Source organism: Artemia franciscana, chromosome 12, assembly GCF_032884065.1.
Source record: "Artemia franciscana chromosome 12, ASM3288406v1, whole genome shotgun sequence".
Taxonomy (NCBI): Eukaryota; Metazoa; Arthropoda; class Branchiopoda; order Anostraca; family Artemiidae; genus Artemia; species Artemia franciscana.
In genome coordinates this window covers 4882977-4904975 of record NC_088874.1, presented here as the reverse complement: position 1 = coordinate 4904975, position 21999 = coordinate 4882977, and the positions used below count along the sequence as shown (strand labels likewise).

The 21999-nt window shown below is 33.8% G+C and overlaps 2 protein-coding genes across 2 annotated transcripts in view; both read left to right on the top strand.

Moving 5' to 3' along the window:
• LOC136033607 (mitochondrial fission regulator 1-like) overlaps window positions 1-6963 on the top strand; it is a 51037-nt gene extending 44074 nt beyond the window's left edge. Inside the window, exon 8 of the mRNA XM_065714393.1 lies at window positions 5336-6963. Within this exon, the coding sequence (XP_065570465.1) occupies window positions 5336-5404 (69 nt within the window). The 3' untranslated portion in view covers window positions 5405-6963. The remainder of the gene's footprint in view (window positions 1-5335) is intronic.
• Window positions 6964-21191: 14228 nt separating this feature from the next.
• LOC136033606 (vacuole membrane protein 1-like) overlaps window positions 21192-21999 on the top strand; it is a 56139-nt gene continuing 55331 nt past the window's right edge. The window contains exon 1 of the mRNA XM_065714392.1: window positions 21192-21285. Within this exon, the coding sequence (XP_065570464.1) occupies window positions 21283-21285 (3 nt within the window). The 5' untranslated portion in view covers window positions 21192-21282. The remainder of the gene's footprint in view (window positions 21286-21999) is intronic.

Below are 21999 nucleotides of genomic sequence, written 5' to 3'. Positions count from 1 at the left end.
AGAGCATTTATAGTTTTTTTAATCTTTTAATTTTTGTCGGGGAAGGGGTTAAAAGAAACAAATTGGATATAAGTACTCGGAAGTGCAATTCTAGGTTTTGTCCCTCCCCTCCCCAACGTTCGTACATCCCTGTTGCAAGGTATGTCAAAAAGCCTCATTCAGAGCATTTTCAAATATTGACTTAATTTTGCTTTGTTTCTTGGTACTTGACTCCATACACCAAAAAAATTTTATCCCTCCTGCCGCTTTGACGGTTAAACCTCTATTGGTTTTGAATGCACTCTAAATGTCTACAAAGACCTAGCATTCTTATGCAATATTTTGAGAGAAATAATGTTTTTCCAAGACTCAGATTACATTGCTCTGACTAAAGTTGACCAAAGAAATCATCTAATGCCTCCAAAATGCCACGTAGGCTTACAGCAAATACGCGTCCAAATCAGAGAACTAGTTTTCTTGAACGAAATAAAGTTAAGTAACGAGTAATATCACCGAGAAAAAAAATATTTCAAAAAGAATAATGACTCAAAATGTTTTTGTTCTTCCAAATGGCTTAGAATTTCACACAGGTGAGCCAATCAGGTGGAGTTTAATTTTTTGTCCTTTTTACTGGCTTAAAATTGCTCACTGGCGGTTTTATAACCATTAAGGCTTTGAAAAGGAGGAGCTATTTTCTTCTGCGGAAATAAGGAATTAGGTTGCCTGCTTACGAAAATAATTATAATAACGGACGTAAACATATGAAACTCAAACGTGTTTGCCACGGAATCTTTCTTTTCCTCTTTGGTATTAAGCATAAAACAACATTATTTTTATTTATATGTTATATACATAAACTTTTTCTTTTAATATATAATATATTGTGTTTATTTTTATATTTCATTTATTTGTATTTTTACCGTCTAATTTTCCATGATGAAAATATATAAACAGGAAAAGTCTTCTATCACCCTATTGTATTTCAATAGCCTCTTTCGATTTTTTATGGCGCTTGGTATTTACCATGTTACATATAGCTATCGCAAATTCTGTCCGTCTGTCTATCCCAGTTTTACTAGTTTAGGCACTTCCAGATAAGCTAGGATGGAGAAATTTGGCAGGCGTATCAGGGACCAGACCAGATTAAATTAGAAATAATCGTTTCACCGATTCAACCATCTGGGGGGGGACGGTTAATTCGGAAAAATTAGAAAAAATTCGGTATTTTTAACTTACGAACGGGAGACCGGATCTTAACGAAATTTGAAATTTAGAAGTATATCGTGTCTCAGACCCCTTATTTTAAATCCTGACCGGATCCGGTGACATTGGGAGGAGTTGGAGGGGTAAACTTAAAATCTTGGAAAACGCTTTGAGTGGAGGGATGAGGATGAAACTTGGTGGGAAAAATAAGCACAAGTCCCAGTAGATTCATTTCATTTTCCTAACCCCTTTTTTCAGGATAACAAAGAGTAGTTAAACTAGAATTTTATGAGAAATATGCTAGAGGGAAAAAGCTAGAGAATTACTAAACTTCAGAGTTACAACTAAGGGAGGAGGGGGCTCATCATTATTTTCAAAAAAGGGTGCTTGTTTGCTTTTTTTTAGTATAATGAAAGAATATTATCCACTCCCTTTCATTGATAAAAATACATTTATGTAAGCGTGTAGGCTGATATTTTCCAGACGAAAGGAGCGGGTATAAATGCGAGTCTTTCTTAGTAATTATTTGACGGTATGTATGGTAGCAATCCTAAGGTAATTATTTACTATCTGCTTGAATGCATTAATTTAGCAGACAGTGGGATGATTCCCCTCCTATATAATAGCTGCTGTTGGGTAGATGATAGGGCTTTACACCATTAAGGGTTTAACCCAGCATAAGCTTTTTTTACCAACTTGCTTGAAAACGCGTTTTAACGAATTTTGCGAGAAAATTAGGTTGTTCTATTTTTTTAGAATCGTGCAATAGCAGGAGGGAGGGGGAGAGGGTTTTAGCTTTTAATTCAATATAGAGAGAAATAGTAGCTTGAATTTGGTGGTGGGAGGGTATGGAAAGAGAGGCTCATCAGTGGATATCTTTGAGACATCCGTTTTTTAAAAGTTGACGTGACATGTTCAATGTCTTACGTAAGACTAATGACATTTCCGCTCTAATAGCCGTTTTTATACCCCCCAGGACATTGAAATTACTCGGATCCCCGTTATAATAGAATCAGATGATGTTTCTGTTTTACGAGAAACAACGGGGTCCTTTGTTCCATAAAATCAATAGTATCTATAATTGTTCTTCTCATAGAAAATGGCGGAGACTGCTAACCTGAAATGGCGAATAAGCATGAAAATACTGGGATGATATATGGACTATGCCCTTACTTGGGAGGGGCCCTTGAAGGTTTTTAAAAGGAGATCATGATTTAGCGGGAGTCTCGTAGGTCTTTAAAAGAACATTCATAGATATCCTGGGGTAAAGAAGCCCCTGAAGGTTTTTAAAAGACTATTCAACCAATCAATCAATAATTTTGTTGACCCATATAAAATGACACGAAAGTGCCCATATTGAGTAAAGGAAAAAAAGAGAAGAGAAAAAAAAAAGAAAGAATTAGACTATGATAAGCAATACTAAATAAACGCACTATAATATGGATGGCTACGGTCTAGAGATGAGACAAATTCAGCACGTCGTTGGTCCACAGCTACAAATGGATCAGTAACACCATATAGTTACGTAACTTTGCGGTTACGAGCCCAAAAAGGAAGACTTAGAAGATACTTTGCATACTTGTAATATAGCTTACGGATTGTCCGCAAATCAGTCATGGTAAATAGCTTCCAAAAAGGAGCTAGGGCTAGGATATGAGGGATTGTGTAAGCGTTATAGAGTCTAGCCAAAACATTCTTACTGTAACGTGTTTTCGCATTAGATTTTTTTTTCAATCAATCAATTAATAATTTTATTGACCCATATAAAATGACACAAAAGTGCCCATATGGAGTAAAGGAAAAAAAGAGAAGAGAAAAAAAGAAAGAATCAGACTATGATAGACAATACTAAATAAATGTGATTTTTATCGCGTTTATTACGAATATAACGTAACAATCTTAGAAATCGTGGAGTAAAGAAGCCCTGAAGGTTTTAAAAAAAGAAACTATTACGTAACAGACGCCTGCATCTCTTATAAAACATTCCCTATGACGTAACAAACACCTACCGGCTGTCATTGAAGGACAGGATAAGGCACTCGTGGGATCCAGGAACGTGTGTGTAATAGAATCCATGGATTTGTGTGTCATATAAAACAAAGGGGCATCACTACTTACAACCCTTGCTCTCAGGCTCTAGGTGTTGGTTTTAACCCCAAAAGCCTTGTTATATGATATTTAGACTATTTTGAATAATGTGGCTTTCTCAAAATTTCTATTAGATACATTTCGGGACAATACGACGTGTTTGTGTGTGTAGGGGGCGGGGGGGTTAGCTGCCCCCGTTCTTTTAAAAAAGGCACTAGAGCTTCTGATTACCAATCTAATGAGCCCCATCCGATGTTTATATGACTATGCTTTCTATAAAAACCTTATATGTCCCCAGGGCATAACTTACAACCCTTGCCCTGAGCGCGGGGGGGGTATATGTCATCCTCAAAGACATGATTTCTGGAACTTTCAACTAAGTTGAACAAAATGATTATCTCAAAATTTTGATTGGAAGTGTCTTAGGAAGTCATGGGCGTGGGTGTGCGGGGGATTTGCCCTCCGATCACATTCAACTAATAAAAAGACACTAGCCCTCTCAATTTTCAATTGAATGAGTCCTTTTTGAAGTTTCTACGACAACGCTTTCTATAAAAACTTTATGTGCCCCAAGTTCATAACTTACAACCCTTGTTCTGAGGGCTGTGGGGGGGTCATCTTCAAAGACATAATTTTCAGGCTTTTCAACTACTTTGAACCGAATGGCTGTATCAAAATTTTGATCGGAAGTGTTTGGAGAAATGATGGGCTTGGTGGGGGGGATTCCCCCTCCGATTACTTTCGACTATCAAAAGAGGAACTAGCCTTCTCAATCTCCAATCGATTGAGTCCTTTTTGAAGTTTGTACGACAACTTCAATACGGAGTCCCCTGGTCCAAGCCCAAGAAAAAAAAATACATTGTGCCGACATAGTTCTTTACTCAAGCAGCGCTATGGTGCTGCCTATGAATGTATTATTACGATTATACTGTTATTATTATTACCTTATTATTGTTATTTATATTATTGTATTATTAATATTATATGTTATTAATATTATACTCGCTATTGTATTATTACCATTATTATTAATCATTATTATTATTCTATGTATTTTTCATATGATGTAATGGCAGTTATCCTCGACCGCCGCCTTCTTTACCGTTTTTTCGTTCTTTTATTCTTGTGTTCTTCGATTTTTGTTATCTCACATAGGAATAGGAATTGTGGCAGTAAAATACAAGCTGTGTTCTTATAATACCCAATTTTTACATGAATTTAATTTCGTGAGTCCAGTTTTTAGTTTAGGAGCAATAATAGGTGTTTTTACTTGTACTGGTGTTTTTAATTGTAATAGGCGTATAGAGCAACTTACCTGTAGGTTTTTACTTAGAGATCACCAGTATTCGTCATAATCGATGGCCACATTGTTTTCTTTTTTCTTCTTGTGTTCTTTAATTACTATTATTTCACTTAGTTTACCTGTAGCTTTTTACGTGGAGACCGCTGGTATTTTTCACCGTCTATTGCCATTTTTTTTTTCTACTCATGCTGTTTTATTTTTATTATATCGCATAGAGTAAACGTTATGGTAGTAAAATACAGTCGTCTTTTTTTTAGAATGCTCGACATTTATATGACTTTGATTTTGTTAGTCTACTTTTAGTTTGGACAACATCTTTAGCTTTTTACGTGGAGACCGCTGGTATTTTTCAACGTCTATTGCCATTTTTTCCTTTTTTTTCTTTCTTATTTTTTTCTGTTTTTTTGTCTACTTATGCTTTTTGATTTTTAATATCTCACATAGAGTAAACGTTGTAGTAGTAAAATACAGTCGTCTTTTTTTGAGAATGCTCGACATTTATATGACTTTGATTTTGTTTGTCTACTTTTAGTTTGGACAACATCTTTAGCTTTTTACGTGGAGACCGCTGGTATTTTTCACCGTCTATTGCCATTTTTTCCTTTTTTTTCTTTCTTTTTTTTCTGTTTTTTTTTTGTCTACTTATGCTCTTTGATTTTTATTACCTCACATAGAGTAAACGTTGTGGTAGTACAATACAGTTGTCGTTTCTTCAGAATGTTCGACATTTATGTGACTTTAATTTTATTTGTCTACTTTTAGTTTGGACAACATCTTCTGAGGAAAACGTCAAATTTGCGGAAAGTAGCAGAAAATGAACCTAATCGCTAACTCCCAAGTGCTTATTTAGTTTAATTACAACCAGTTGATGGTTAGTTTAATTATTAGCAATACGAATTAGTGTGTGCATTTGTTATTCTCGTTGCATTTTTACTTCAGTGATATTCCAGGCCATTTTGTTCAGTTTCATTTAAATTTGATGTTATTTGATTGAAATTCGAACTTTGATTTATTTTTGCTTTCTTATTTGCCATATATAAGCTCTATTGCAGCTTTGTGTGGGGGTAATGAACGTGGGCCTATAAACTTTTAGCTACCTGGCATCTCAAGATGTCTGAAAGATGTCAATTATAAAAGTATATTCTCAATATTGATTCCTGGTTACTCTGGGGAGGGCTAGTTTGATTTACTTTTCATCCAAGTAATTTTCAATAACCTATAATCCAAGGACGAAATTAGAAGCAGTCGGAATATGTTTGTATCTTGGATCAATGCCAGACCCAGGGTTTTGATTCCAGGGCTGTACCTAGAATTTTGGCGTCGGAGGAAAAGCGGGTATTTTATGTGGAATTTTTTACCTCTTGAAGGGGCTCCAACCTCGGCTTTCCGCTTCCATCCTCGATAACTGTATTTTAGATGCGCGGCCTCTTTGGCTATAGACATTAATATTTACTTGCGTATTTGTGCATATTTTTCTTTCTTTTTATTAATTAACTTCATTCTAGTTTTTACCCCGGCCTGGGGGTCAACTTCTGCAATAGAATTTCTGCAATTAATGTTGATTGTGATTTCATTATTCTTACTATTTGTTTATAACTTAGCCCTTCAGAAGTTATTCCTACCAAGTTTGATTTTGAATTTTAAGATTTGCTAGCATATGTAAGCATATTTATTTTTTTTAATTGATTCAACTCTATAGAGCAGCGGGGATAACCAGGGAAAACTATATAAAAAAAATTTAAGATTAATATAAACAAATTCTTTAATTTTATTTTTTTAGAACTCTATTTGACTAATTTAGTATTCACCTAATTATGTTCAAAATAATTTTTTCTAAAAAAGACACTAAAATAACACAATTAATGCTAAAATTTATTTAAGCACTTGCAAAAAAGCACTAATTAGTTAGAATAGACATAAATTCACAAAATCTTACTTATTTATGTCAATATACACTTAGGAGTATTCTCTGTCTTTGGAGGCATTCCAAACACCATTCCAAGAATAGTATTAAATTCCAGATATTTTTTCAGAAGTCGATGGATGTAATGAAGTCTAAAATCAGCAAATAGTCTTCTTTTTTAATCTTTAGCCTCTGTTTCGCGGGCTTGGTCATAATAGTTTTCTAAAAGAAAAAATAATCAAATTGAGCTCTTTTGGTTTAGTGATGTTCAAAATTTGTTTAGAACCCCTGACTTAAACAATCCTGGAAACTTTATCCTTAAAATGGCTTTCAAAATCTACTTTAAAGATTAATTAATAATCAGTACTATACGAAATATGGTTTCTGTTTTTAGAGTTTCCAGAAATGTAGTGTCCCAAATAAAAGATCGCCTTGCTGTTATTAAAGAAATGGATGTAAAAAATTCGTGATCGGTGCTGAAAGTTGATCTAGAATTTTTTTTTTTTTTTTTTTTTTTTTTTTTTTTTTTTTTTTTTTTTTTTTTTTTTTTTTTTTTTTACAAAATTTTTGAATTTTATACTGGAAGTGTAGCTATTTGCTAATTCCATGAAGCATCTATACCATCCAAATACTTACTCACACGTTGTCTTTTTTTCTCTTGTAGCTCAGCAAATTCGCAACAAATAACTAAAATTTCACTTTTAATAAATCAGTTTTAATTTAATAGCACGATTACCATATGAAAATAAGTTACTCTAAGAAAACAATTTTATTTTTACTATCTTGCAACTCGTGCTTGAGCAATGTAAACCAACTATGAAAAATTGTAAGTGACGCATTAGTGACGAAACAAGTCCAAAACCTTAAAAATTTGGATTTTTGATTTTTAAGACATGGAAGACATTCAAGAATGACTTAAAGACGTTCGTGAATGTCTTAATAAGTTAGGGCTTAATTTCGAGTTAAGGCCTAGTGACACAGAAAAAGGTATATATTAGTATATATGACTTTTCGAATAATATTTATTTTTGGCTTAATCTTAAAATTTCTTTTTCTTTTCATTTAATCTTTCAGTTACTTTGGAAGAACTAATAATGCGTAATTTATTAGTTCTATTAATTTCATTTTAAATGCTATTTTATTAATGTATTGAGAATTTTAACATGACTAGTTAATTTCAACGTGCATGTTGTTTATAAATTTGTGCCAATTATTTCTTTTGAAGTGAAGAAAAAAATACCAAATCCACGAAAAAGATTACTTTTAAGTTTTTTTAGAACGGAAAAGGGTTTTTACGATAAGTGTTTCCTTCTTCACTTTGTACATTAACGTTGATAGGAAATTTCATTCCATGCCAGAAAAAAGATGTATTCGTTTACTAAAAATAGGGTACCTGTGTATTAGCCATTACACACTCGAGAAGTGAAGTTAGGGTAATCCTAATGAAATATAACTTTCATTTAACCTTAAGTTTATATAATAATATTTGGGTTGTATATTTGTACATAAGGGGAGCAAAGGTTGTTGGTAAAGTATTTGGACAGTGCCCCTAACCTCCCCCTCCCCCCTAATATGGAAATATATTGCGCAAATTATATAAGTCCAATGCTTTGTATCACCCGTCACATGTCTCTGTAGCTATGAAGTCGGTTTTCTGAGATCTAACCTAAGCGTAATTAATGAGTGCTTACTGGGTAATACACAAGTACCAAAAATAATTTTATCTTTTTTTAATCAAAAACAATAAATGAGGCTCGATTTACGTTCCCTTCTCCCAATTTACTCACTACTACCCCCAATTGACCAAAGTGAAAAGCCGTATCTTTACCACATCTTACATATCACTACACTCTAGAATAATTTGGGCAAAGTTTTTTATTTTCAATTTTTTAATTTCTCTTTTTATCATTTTCACATAACCAACCTTTTTCAACTGCTCAGACGTTTAAAAATACCTCAACTAAACCACATAATTCATTTTTTCAACTTAAAAAAATATTTCTAAATTCACTTCAATTTCGCATTCCAACTTTTCCTCTATCCACCTTGTCTTTACAATTTCGACTATTCTTCATCTACCTCAACTTACCAGTAACATTTTCTTTTGACCAATTTCCTCGAGTCAGGCAATTAATACAGCCCCAGAAAATAATCCAGTATACTTCCCCTTTTCTTTGCTCTCTCTAAGAGTTTAACTTTTGTGCCATCCCTTCCTTCCCCAAAGAATTGCTCGTGGATACCTCCTGTGAAAATTCGAATATCTGCGCCAAAGAATTTAAATTTTCTATTTTTAATACAGCCAAAGAAGTAATTTTTAATACCATTCCCCTCTCCTCTGCTCATACCAATAAATATACCTTTATGTACATAGATTGTTGAATACTGGTTTCGACTCCCCCTTTGTGTCCCAGCTTCATCAGCTCAATGTCTAGCAAACGTCTCGCTGTGTAGATTTTCGCCACCTTTTCCATTCAGTCGGTTAGGTCTTCCCTCCATATGACCTGACTGTTTTCTCTATTGCCTTTTCGCGCAATAATCGAAAACACCAACACTAAACCACATAATCCATCTTTTCAAATTAAAAATGTTTCCAGGCCCGCCTCCTCTTCAAATTGCGGCTTTTCTTCATGCCTCTCAACTTAACATCACTGTCTTCTTTGACAGTTGTTTTTTTTTTGCATTTTTAAGATCCTTATAAGTGAATAGATTTACCGGTTTTTTGCTAAAAGAAAAAAATCTGTTAAATTTTAAATTAGCTCCACTTCTTCTATATCTGGATTAAATCGTTTACCTTCGCATAATGAGACTTGCTATTATTTTCTGAAAATTGTTATGTTTTGTTGCAAATTCTTGGTATTCCAACGTAATATTCTGTAATAATGTGAAAAAACTGTTTCTCCTACACCCTCTACAAGAATTATGTTTTATTTTTTATGTGATTCATATATGCATTACCTGCTGTTCTTTGTAACGTTTAATTTTGTACGTGAACATTGTTGGTAGTCCCATTTCAATTCTTTTTTTATGCTTATGTTCATAAAGGGAGGAGGAGCTTGAATTTTATAAAGGGAGGAGGAGCTTTGTTCATAAAGGGAGGAGGAGCTTGAATTTCTCAGATGCATAATGAACGGTGAAGGCTTGCAATAAAGCCCAAGCTAAAAAAATTCAAGACGTATATCATCAATTAGGTAACAAATATATGATTCCTAATTGAATTTGAAATATACATTGTGTATGCCTGGAGATTTCCTTTCTTGCTTTTTAGAATTTTTACTGAGAAAAGCTATGATTCTCAATAAACCATAAGTGTCCTTTTATTTTTCAGGAAATGTGACTAATTGTAATATTTAATCGTCATCTCCTGACAGAAGTAAGAAAGGTTTGAGATTGTAGTAATTACTACAAGTAGTAATTACAACAATACTACAAGTAATTACCTAAGTAGTAATAGTTTTAAGAAAATTCAGTTTGAGATTATAACTTCTATAAGAGTCTATAACTTCTATAAGATTATAACTTCTATAAGTTTTTTTTAATGCAATGTGGTGATAGTTGAAAGCTAATGAGACCATAAAGTAATAATTCTAGCAGGTTGTAGCCGTAGATATACCCATAACTGGGAACTTGGAGGGGGGGCGCTTTTGCTCATACCTGCCTGTTGTAAGGCCTTCTTTGAAAGTTGCAATCCTTAAGGTAAATACAGCCAAGAAACAAACTCAGTTTTGAAGTGCTGTATTGGCCTCAGGTGGCTGTGTGGCCTTAGGTGGTGACTTGTTTATAGTAGCTGTTGTTGTTGATGAAAAAGACGTTATTGAAGCTGACACATCCCGAAAGACAAATCTACACCTGGTAGTTAGACAAAGTGGTGGCGTGGTCATGCAGCCAAACACGTTGAACGGGGAAATTAAGTCCAAAAGAATTCAAAAATAAATTGCTTTTAAAAAAAATTTTCATCGATGGAAATGAAACTCACAACCTCCTGAACTATTGACATGTATCCTTCTATTGAGCCACTTGTGAAACTATTTGATTTAGTTTTTTTTTTGTGCGAATCAAAACATCCTATATATTGAAGGTGTATCATAAATCTCAACAACTTTACATACGGGTAATCAACATATTAATCAAGTTATCTATTGTGTTTACTTAAGATAAGTTGTTAGTAGTGTTTGAATCTCGTCCAAGTGTATTACCGCTTTTCTTTTTAGAGGGCTGATAACCATATGGGTGCTTAGACAGGAAAAAATTTATATGTATCTTTTGCGCTGAGCATCAGCGTTGCTAACGCGACACAATTGCACCGTTTTTGGTACTATTTAGAGATCCTGGTACTGTGCGGTACAGTTGGGAATTTGATGGTACAATAAAAAAAATTCAGTACATTTGGTTTTACCGGCTCCTTTGAGATTCGGATATCTGTTAAAATTTTAGTGTATTGAAGATTTTCTTCTTGTCACGGCTAATTATTAACCCTCTGTTCATAAGGTACAAAATAATCTTTCGCGATTAATTTTAGTTGGAAAATTGGTACAGTTTATTTTAAATCGTTGGCAACGCTGCTGAGTATGTTATTATAGTCGTCATCGAAAAATCTGGCTCAAATTTTGCATTCACAGTCTAAAATTTATTGTGGCCGTAGTGTGAGACAATGTATATGTTAGATTTTGTTGAAATTATTATATTCAGTTGTCATGTTTACCATGTCACCGATTTTCGTGAAATTTGTTTAATATATGCAAATTGGTCCATAAAAAGAAAAATGTGTCTTACATTAGCTGCTATGCCTTTTAATGTTTATGCTCCGTTTGAAATATGTCATTTTGTGACTAGCCTATAGCTTTAACTAATCACCGAAAGGATACTTTTGTAATTCGGGAAATGATTGTCATCTTATGTTAAAACTTGAAAACTACAGGACTAGAGAAGACAACTAAATTAACATAATTTATTTAATACTTAATAAAATATTATAATTAATGCCTAAATTAGCAGAGGCAGCATAAGGCTTATGTTTCCGGTTTTTTTATAGAGATAGTGGAAAATAATATTTTATTTTAGAACAAATGCTACTATAAGAAATACCAAAAAATCCCCTCAGTTCTGCTAAATCTTGACTCTGATAAAATTCTCTCTCCCTCTTATTCATTTTCTAGACTGATATGAAAAGTGCAAAAGAAAGGCTTTCCTTTGTCCCTTAATGTTGATATATTTCAACATGAGGGCGTTCCTGGGATTACAGCAAAATATTACAAAGAAATACAAAATTCGGTAAAGCTAATTGGTATATTTAGTTACCTGATAAACAAGAGAGGCTATTGGTTATGTACAAATAAAGCTATTGGCTGGGATCTTTTAAAAATTAGCCGACTGAGTAAGGCAATGCTTCATTTTTTTTTCGAGTTGGCTGTTCTCACTTTGAATATGTCCAGTTTCATTTCATTTTTTTGTAGTTATGTTTTTTTTACTTCTTTTGTATTTCTTATACTTATTTGACCTAGATTTTTCTTAAATCTTGGATTTTTTAGTTCATGAGTCTTTCAAAGTTATTGGTACCACTTACGGTATTTAGCGCTGATTAAACAATTAGTTGCCACAGTTCAGTTTTATTTAATGATTTTGACTAAAATTGAGAAATATATTCTTAATTTTACCAACATGGGAGCGATAAAGTAGGATAGTTCAAGTGTTTTTTTGTTTTTTTTTGTGTATTCGGATTTGAAACTCTGTTTAACTAGTATTTGACACAAAAAAATTCTGAAAGGCGTTCTATATATATTTTATATGATTACGCCATATCAATAAAATGAGCTAGAAGACCCCCCTCCCCCCAATGTGAAGTTTAGACTGAACGTGTTATCTGTTCATGACAGAAGAGTTTTTTTAATTATTTCGGCAAGTCTAAAAGCGGTATATGAGCAAGCAGAATAGTAAAATTCACTCAAATTAGCGGTAATTTTCCGAAAATCAAAATTTTGTGAGGTGACGAGAATGAAGAAAAACCTACTTCTGCTCAATCTTTGGGAACTTTTTTGGGTTTTAATCACATATCTGCTTCATTTTTTTGGCCCTAATAATAGCCCCCTAACCCAGCCCTTTACTAACATTAAACTGAGCATCTGTCTTATTTTGACCCTTTTTGAATTAGGCTGTCTACTTTTTGTATATCATCCTGCATGGAAGCTAAGTTTTTTTTTAAGGAATTTAAGTTTTTTTATTATTATTATTTTGGCAATTCTAAAAGCGGTATATTAGCGGTAATTCATCCAAATTAGTGGTAATTTCCAAAAGCCAAAATTTTGTGAGGTGATGAGAATGAAGAAAAGCCTACTGTTTTTCAATCTTCGGGAACTTTTTAGGGTTTTAATTACATATGTGCTTCATTTTTTAGCCCTAAAAATAGCCCCCTGACCCAGCCCTTTACTAACATTAAATTTAGCATCTATCTTATTTTGACCTTTTTTTAATTAGGCTGCCTACTTTACTTTTTGTGTATCATCCTGCATGGAAGCAATAATTTTAAGAGAAGATGGAAACGGGGGGGAAAAGGAGAGAAACTGCCTCGTGAATTTAAAGCGTAGGCCTACTACGCAGGGGAGCGGTGGAAATTTTAGGTAACCTCTCATTAAAGCTCATAAAAGAATTTTCCTTTTCTCAAAATTTAAGTAAAGTGTTGTAATTATCTCTTCCTAGCCAAAAAAAAGTAACACAAAAAAAGCAAATGCTTTAAGTATGAGAAAACATAGAAACGTTTAAATTGGAAACATGCTTGTCGGAATGACTGTGTTTTATGGTTCTAAAAACGTTTTTTGGTTACGTAGTGCTTCCTGGTTTTCTCGTTGCCCTTTCCTGGTTTTTTAGAATTGAATCTAAAAAGGGCTAATAATAGTTCCCTAACCCAGCCCTTTACTAACATTAAATTGAGCATCTATCTTACTTTTACCCTTTTTTGAATTAGGCTGTCTACTCTACTTTTTGTATATCATCATGCATGGAAGGTATAATTTTAAGAGAAGATGAAAATGGGAAAAAAAGGAGTGAAACGACTATAACTGCCTCTTAAATTTAAAGCATAGGCCTGCGACACAGGGGAGCGGTGGAAATTTTAGGTAACCACTCATTAAAGCAGGATTAACACTATAGCTTTCGGGAAGTTTGAGGAGGTGGTAACCCCAGTCTTGTTTTATATATATTTTGTGTTCGTTTTGAGCTTGACTTGGTTATTCATGTCATTTTCTACTTGTTTTAGATTTTGTTTCTTTACTTATTTGATAACTTTAGGTTTGACTTGGTTATTTATTTTAATTTCTCTTAAACGTATACTAATCTTAGTATGGAAGCTATAATTTTAAGAGAAGATGAAAATGGGGACGAAAGGAGAGAAATGACTATAACTGCCTCTTAAATTTATAGCATAGCCCTACTACACAGGAGAGCGGAAAAAATCTGAAAAAATATGAGATTGTTTTAAGATATATATTATTTAATACATACAAAGTAAAAACAACACAAATACAAAAAAAGAAGAATAATATAATGTTCAGTAGAAGAGGTAGAATATCCCAAAATAAGTATATTTCAAAATCTGAGGGGACAAAATTTCTCGAAAAATTTAGCCTCTTAAATTTCTCGAGAAGCGAATAAATAAGAAAAGCGGTTGGACCAGTAGATAGAAATTGTTTATTTTGAAGGAGTGGGCTTTAAATACATTGTATCCAAATATCTGTTGTTTAACCCAATCATAGATTGCCACAGCCTAACTATAGACATTTGTAGGATAAAGGGAGTTTCTTGATTTTTTTTTTTTTTTTTTGAAAACAGAAAAGTGAAATATTTGAGTCTAAAAATACGCATTTTTCAGTATTGTTGGCTTCTGCCCCCTAAGTGAATCCCTTTATTCACTAGGGCTTTCAGCTGAATGCATCTACGAATACACACTAATTGAAAATGGTTTAGGGGGGGTGATATGAATACATAGTCTCTCTCTCTTTCTGACCGCCCTCCCCCCAAATTTTAGACGAGACTTTGCCTGTTTGTCAAGCAAAATTGAACAATAAAAATTAAAACAGGGCACAACGAACTTTTTTCTAATTGTTTTTTCATACTGAAGATACCAAAAAAAACGTATTCTTCAAAATCGAGTGGGGGCCACTAAGTATACAAAAAAAAATATTTTTCACTTGTCCCCCCCCCCCTATTGGCATCCCTGAATGAAAATGTCTTTTTTTATCTTTAGCCTCACTTATCCCTGAAAACTCGTTTCAGGGCCATTTTTAACTCTCCCCGATAAGTGCAGCACTGTCAAACCTGAATTGTTCAGAAATTACTTAAGCGCTCTCCTTAAATGTCAAAAGCGTCAGGAGGGGCAGATAGGGCTCCTAAAAAATATCCTCACTCAAATGCTGAAACTAATTTGCAAGAATAATGCTAGTCTCAAAATAAGGAAGCGACTTTTAAGAGGTAAATTGACGACAACACTGCCCCTAAAAGTAAAGTAATATAGCTAAGATGATTTTAGTGTTTAAATGCACAATTTTGAAATCACAAATACACGAATATAACAATTTTTGTCAGGAAGTTCTATTCCATCATTAACTCTTGTTTGCTAAAGAAAGACGTTCATTGAACCTGTCTAGTAGGACCAAACAGAAAAAAACTTTTTTCAAGCTTGACTACATCAGTGATTCAGAATTGATAGATAAATATTTTTTCGTGAATGGTATGTGTTCTTCTCTACCAAGTGCCTATGTATTATGTAGCTAGTCTAATATGTGTCTATAATAGTTCATTTAGCAATATAAAGCTTAGAAAGCGGAGATGGTTGATCTTATGGTTTCTGTAATATCTTGACTGTCATCAAAATTTGTAAAAAATAACAGGCAAAATTTTATTTTTTATCTTTTGTGATGATTTGATTTCTTATTGTAAGTTATTATGTGCTTCTTAATAAATCAGTTGCGGTTTTCTTTTTGTAATTTGTGTTTGTTGCTGGAATTAAGCTTCCAAGGGATTATTTGAGGGGAAGCAGAGTGTTTCCTGAGAATGGCATAAAAAAATATAGTAGACCTCATGTTGTCACCCTAGTGATTTATCACTATTCCTAGTGATTTTTTATATTGCCTAAACAAAAAAATTACTAAAGTTGTATATAAATCACTAGATTATTGAAGAAAAACACTAAATCAACCAAAAAATTGCAAAAATCTAGTGATGTCTCTGTAACCGGTTGGCAACCCAGCTCATGCCATGCAATTTCTTTGCCGTTTCATCCTAATTTTCCGTAAAATGAATTGTCTGATTAACATAATTATGCATGTGGTATCTTAAATCATTATGTATGTAATCAAGACGGCTTTGGGGGCTTTGGACCCTTCCATCTGTCTAAAAAAATACGTACTATTATAATTTTTCCTTTAACTATTTAGTTTTCCTGTTATCTTTAAGTATTTGATATACTTAGAACGGTAATTTCTGGAAATTCAAAAAATTACATTTTCCATGTCTTCAGCATAGTTATGTAATTGACCCACAAGGCCCGTTTTTCAGTCAATGATATCCTTTTACGATTTTTTTTTTTTTTTTTTTTTTTTTTTTTTTTTTTTTTTTTTTTTTTTTTTTTTTTTTTTTTTTTTTTTTTTTTTTTTTTTTTTTTTTACATATAAAGGCCACTAAAACGAAACCAAACGAAATGTTAGATATGTTGGATATATATTCACAGTACATGTTCCTTATCGAGCAAAGGAAGCTGGGGGAAGAATATATACTATTGTTAACAACTCACCGCAGCACTAAGCCGCCTGAGGTCAACACAGCTAGCAACGCTCCTCCTCCATCCCAATCTATTCAAAGCCTTTCTCTTTAAGCCCTCCCAGAAAGTTCCCATTTCTCTTAAAGTCCCCTCCGCAATCCCTCGCTCTTTGCGCTAAAGTTTTTAATTGTTTTAAAAAGTAGAATTGTGGCAAAGAGTCAAACTTTAGCGTAAAGAGCGAGGGATTGCGGAGGGGACAACCCATTTCATATACGGAGTAATTTCTGTTCGTTTTAAGTTTTAATGTCGCTCCTTACTTTCAGCTAAAAAAATTAGTTTTTTTTTATTTAATTTCTGAACGTTTTTGAATTAATGCATGTTTGGTTTTGGCTCTCCGCACATAAATTATTAAAATGAAATTTGTATATTAATTCTTTTTTTGGCTAAATGGCTTTCTCTTAGTTTTGATCAGACGGGTTTGAGAAATAAGGGGTGGAGAAGGAGGTCTAGTTGCCCTCCAATTTTTCGGTTACTTAAAAAGGCAATTAGAACATTTTAATTTTTAACGAACGTTTTATTAGTAAAAAATATACGTAACTTAAGATTTAACTTACGTAACAAACTTTCATAATCTTATATTTTTATTATGTATACGAGGGGGTTTGTACCCTCGTTAATACCTCGCTCTTTACACTAAATCGTAAGTTTTGTCCCAATTCTTAAGAATGACCCCTGAATCAGAAAGGCCGTAGAATAAATAGTTGAAATTACTAAAAATACTTTAGCACAAAGAGCGAGGTATTTATCTCCTCCAATACCTCGCTCTTTATGCTAAAGTATTTTTAGAACCCCTCATATGCGTCATAATCTCTGTTCGTTTTAAGTTTCAATGCTACTACTTCCTTTCATTTGAAAAAACGTTTTCATGTTTATTTTTCATTGTTTTCTTATAATAATGCTAGAAAATCCTGCGCCCTTTTCATTGAATTTTTCTTCCCCCATGACAGATTCCTCCAAGGAAATATCCTCCAGCATAGCCCTCTCCCCCTCAGCCCCACCCCCAAACAAAATAAAATCCCCCTGAAAACGTCTGTACACTTCCCAATAACCATTACTATATGTAAAAACTGGTCAAAGTTTGTAACTTGCAGCCCCTCCCCCAGGGATTGTGGGGGAGTAAGTCATCCCCAAAGACATAGTTATTATGGTTTTTGACTATGCTGAACAAAATGGCTATCTCAAAATTTTGATCCGTTGACTTTGGGAAAAAAATTATTGTGGGAGGGGGCCTAGATGCCCTCCAATTTTTTTGGTCACTTAAAAAGGGCACTAGAACTTTTCATTTCCGTTAGAATGAGCCCTCTTGCGACATTCTAGGACCACATGGTCGATACGATGAACCCTGGGGAAAAAAACAAACAAATAAACACGCACCCGTCATCTTCTGGCCAAAAATACAAAATTCCACATTTTTGTAGATAGGAGCTTGAAACTTCTACAGTAGGGTTCTCTGTTACGCTGAATCTGATGGTGTTATTTTCGTTAAGATTCTACGACTTTTAGGGGGTGTTTCCCCCTATTTTCTTAAATAATGCAAATTTTCTCAGGCTCGTAACTTTTGATGGGTAAGACTAAACTTGATGAAACTTATATATTTAAAATCAGAATTAAAATGCGATTCTTTTGATGTAGCTATTGATATCAAAATTCCATTTTTTAGAGTTTTGGTTACTATTGAGCCGGGTCGCTCCTTACTACAGTTCGTTACCACGAACTGTTTGATATGTCAAAGTGCAAGTTTGTATGTTTCAATGGTAAGGCCTCCTGTCCCCAATTATTAATGGAAATAATGTCCATGTCGTGTCCTGAGCAGTTTAATTGGTATGACCTTATCTTCGGTTCGTCACTAACTTCTCCATGTTCTTCTACTGTTAGTGTGGCTCTCCGGAACCAACGAATTTCGTACAGTGAGATTGTTCCTAATCGTGCACGTTTCAATAGAAGAGGCCTGGTGCGGCTATATCCCAGTTACTGCTCCCCAGCATTTGCTTTTATCACTGGTGTTCATCACATTGTGCGGAAAAAGGACGAGAAACTAATGAGGATAGGTTGTTCTGTGTATTGGAAGCAGCTAATTCACCATCTTCAGTCACACCCATAGCCTATATAGACACCAGATGTGTAAACATTTTTCAAAAGCAACACATAACTGTCGTCGCGACATTAACTGGCGATGCATCAAAACCAGACATTTTCGCAGTTGGAAACTGGATTCCACAGCCTATATAGAACGCATGGACGGATAGTAGATAGACGTGTCTATTAACAAATGAACTAACATCATTTTTATACAATCCTAATAAAGGGGGGGGATTAATGCCAGAAATAAACAAAATTTATAGTTATTTACTTTCGCCAATAACCATTATTATATTATTAGTGTTTACATAGTATGTAAACACTGGTCGAAGTTTGTAACTTGCAGCCCCTCCCCCAGGGACTGTGGGGGAGTAAGTCATTCCCAAAGACATAGTTATTATGGTTTTTGACTATGCGGAACAAAATGGCTATCTCAAAATTTTGATCTGTTGACTGGAGAAAAAATGAGCGTGGGAGGGGGCCTAGGTGCCCTCCAATTTTTTTGGTCACTTAAAAAGGGCACTAGAACTTTTCATTTCCGTTAGAATGAGTCCTCTTGCGACATTCTAGGACCACTTGGTCGATACTATAACCCCTGGAAAAAAAACAAATAAACACGCACCCGTGATTTGTCTTCTGGCAAAAATACGAAATTCCACATTTTTGTAGATAGGAGCTTTTGCTACAAGGTTCTCTGATACGCCGAATACGATGGTGCGATTTTCGTTAAGATTCTGTGACTTTTAGGAGGTGTTTTCCCCTATTTTCTAAAATAAGGCAAATTTTTTCAGGCTTGTAACTTTTGATGACAAAGACTAAATTTGATGAAACTTATATATTTAAAATCAGCATGAAAATCTGATTCTTTTGATGTATATTTTAGCATCAAAATTCTGTTTTTTAGGGTTTCGTTTACTATTGAGCCGGGTCGCTTCTTACTACAGTTCGTTACCACGAACTGTTTGATTAATAGGAAGTAGCAACCGAACTTTCGCTGGGATTTATTATATTATGTTAATAAATGATTAGAGCATATCTTTTTCTCATCCAATCATCGTAATTTCAGCAAGGAGATGTCTTACTTTCATATTTGGTTCTATGTTCTCTCATAGACTTTGCCGTGTTCCTTAGGAAAATGTTCATCACAATGATCCACATAAAAAGAGATAGATCACTACCCTGTTTAACTTCTGACGCAATAAAAAAAGCAAAAAATTTCACTTCCTACCTTACCCGCAGTAATGTTACCCTCACACATAGCACTAATCATTCTAATGCATTTATCTGGTATACCATGCAAGGACAGGGCCTTCGCTAATTTTTTTCTATCGGCTGGATCAAACGCTTGTTCCTAATTTATGAAGCCGATGGCTAAAAGAGTCCGATAACTTTGGAACTTCTCAACTGTTTGTTTAAGGATGAAAGTTTGTACACGCATCATCTCCACTCCCTGAGTTCACATTGTTCTTCTCTTAAAACTTAATCAGACTAAGTCTATCTTTAGCATTGCTAAGACTAAAAGTTACATTTCACTGAGCAATTTGCTACAGAGACCAAGCTATTGGCCAAGCTAATACAATTAATAATAATAATACGCTCGGCTCTCGAGCCAGTCTCACTGCCGGGGATATTATGTGAATAGTTTTAAATGTGTATAGCTAAAGAATGATGAAGAACTTCTTGAATTAACCTACTCATTTTTATCACCTTCTTTGTAAAGGGGTTTAATTAGAGTTTTCCTAAAATCGTTAGGTACTTAATAATTTCTGTTTGTTTAATGTTTAAATCCTGCTCCTTATTTTCATTTGAAAAAAAAACTTATTTTTTCTAATTGATTTATCATAAGAGCTTATACTTGGCTTTGTGTCCCATCCTTCCAGCGTGGGTTAATAAATTGTATATAGCCTTATTTCATGTTCCCCACCCCTCGAATATGAGTTTCTGAAACTCCTAATAAGTCCAGTTCAAAGCGTTTGAATTCGTCAGTCAAAATACAATCGTTGTTTTTTAATGTTATAGCATTCCAAGCCGCGATACTAGTATGATTGATACCCTTTTTTTTATCGTAAAATGAGCAAGTAGTATTCTATTATTAATACCTTCCAACCTAAACAAAACTCGGCAGCTTCTTATCCATCATAAGCCTTACTCCCTGTCTATGCATCCCGTACTTCCTGCCTGAGGGAATAAATTCTAATCACCTGATATTATATTACCGTATAATAACCTGAATTCTAATCACCATATTTCTCAACGGTGGGATATCAGTTTCTGAAACTCCTAACAATTTCAATTCAAAATATCTCAATTAAATATAATATTTATTTAATTTAGGAATTATAGCTGTTAGTACATCCAGAAAACATCATTGTTCTTGGGAAAGACACGTTTTCCTATGTTTAGGTATTTGAAACTATTTATTGACCTAAGTAAAGATTGAAAGCTTGAAATAAATAAACGTACTGAATATTATTTAGGTAATAATTCTTATCTTCGTTTCAACGGTCAACAAATTTTAATTAAATTTTAAGTTAATTCTCGTTCTGTAGCACTGTGACTTTTCGAGTAAGACAGTACAGAGGTTGCATTAAAGCTAATTATGTCTACTTATTACACAGTAAGTGGCATGAACCTCAACGCTTATTGGACTCTCAGGGATGTCAATTGTATTTTCCTTGGAAAGTATACAAATATCAGAAAAATTTACAACTAAGGAAATAAAAATTTTCGTCAATATAACTTATTTCTCGGTGCTTTAATGAATGGTCTTTTAACGGTAACATAGCAGAACTTATATTCTAAATACCATATAAGTTAGCGTGCATTTAGAGCATATATAGATGGCATCGTCTGATTCAAGTCACAAATTACAAATTTCAACTCAGCACTAACACCAACATAGTCTAATTAGTGATTCATAAAATGGTAAAAAAAAATTAATTACTATTTACCTCTGTATCGGTCTATTTTTGTGAATTTAATACTAAGTCAAATAGCTTAGATTTTGGCTTATTGTCGAAAACCTGGGAAGTCCTTGTGCCTAATTTGGGTAGCCTATGCAAGGTCTAGGATAATCAATTGATTTCTGTGAAATTTTATTTCTATAATTTAAATTAGTGTACCTGTTATGGTATATCTCGATTCCTTTTAATTAATTTTCTGGATAAGAGATGGACATTGTTATAGGACAACCTACACATTCCACATAGCCTATAAAAACCTATACATTACATCTACCTGACACAACCTAGGGTGAAGTTAGATCCCCCTTGTATTACAGCCAGGAATAGCCCAAGGCTATATGCAGAAATTGGTAAATATTGAGTAGTTCATATATTTGACCTACCATTCAATGCCACTTTGGTAAAATTCTAGTTAATTGACTTCTTGCTATCTTGGAAAGGGTTTATGTTAGGAAAATGTAACTTTCAGGGATGGGTCTACAGGCTAAATTATGTCCCGGGAAGGTATTTTGAAGTACCCACCTCCACTCCTCCCTCTAGAGGGCCCTGAAATTTGCCTACATAGCAGGTCTATACCTATTGAAATTTTGAAAAAACAACATTTTACCTTAATTTTCAGTTACTAGTTGCTTTTTCTCTGCCTTTAGTTCTGAAAATGCAATTCCTGTTATTTGAG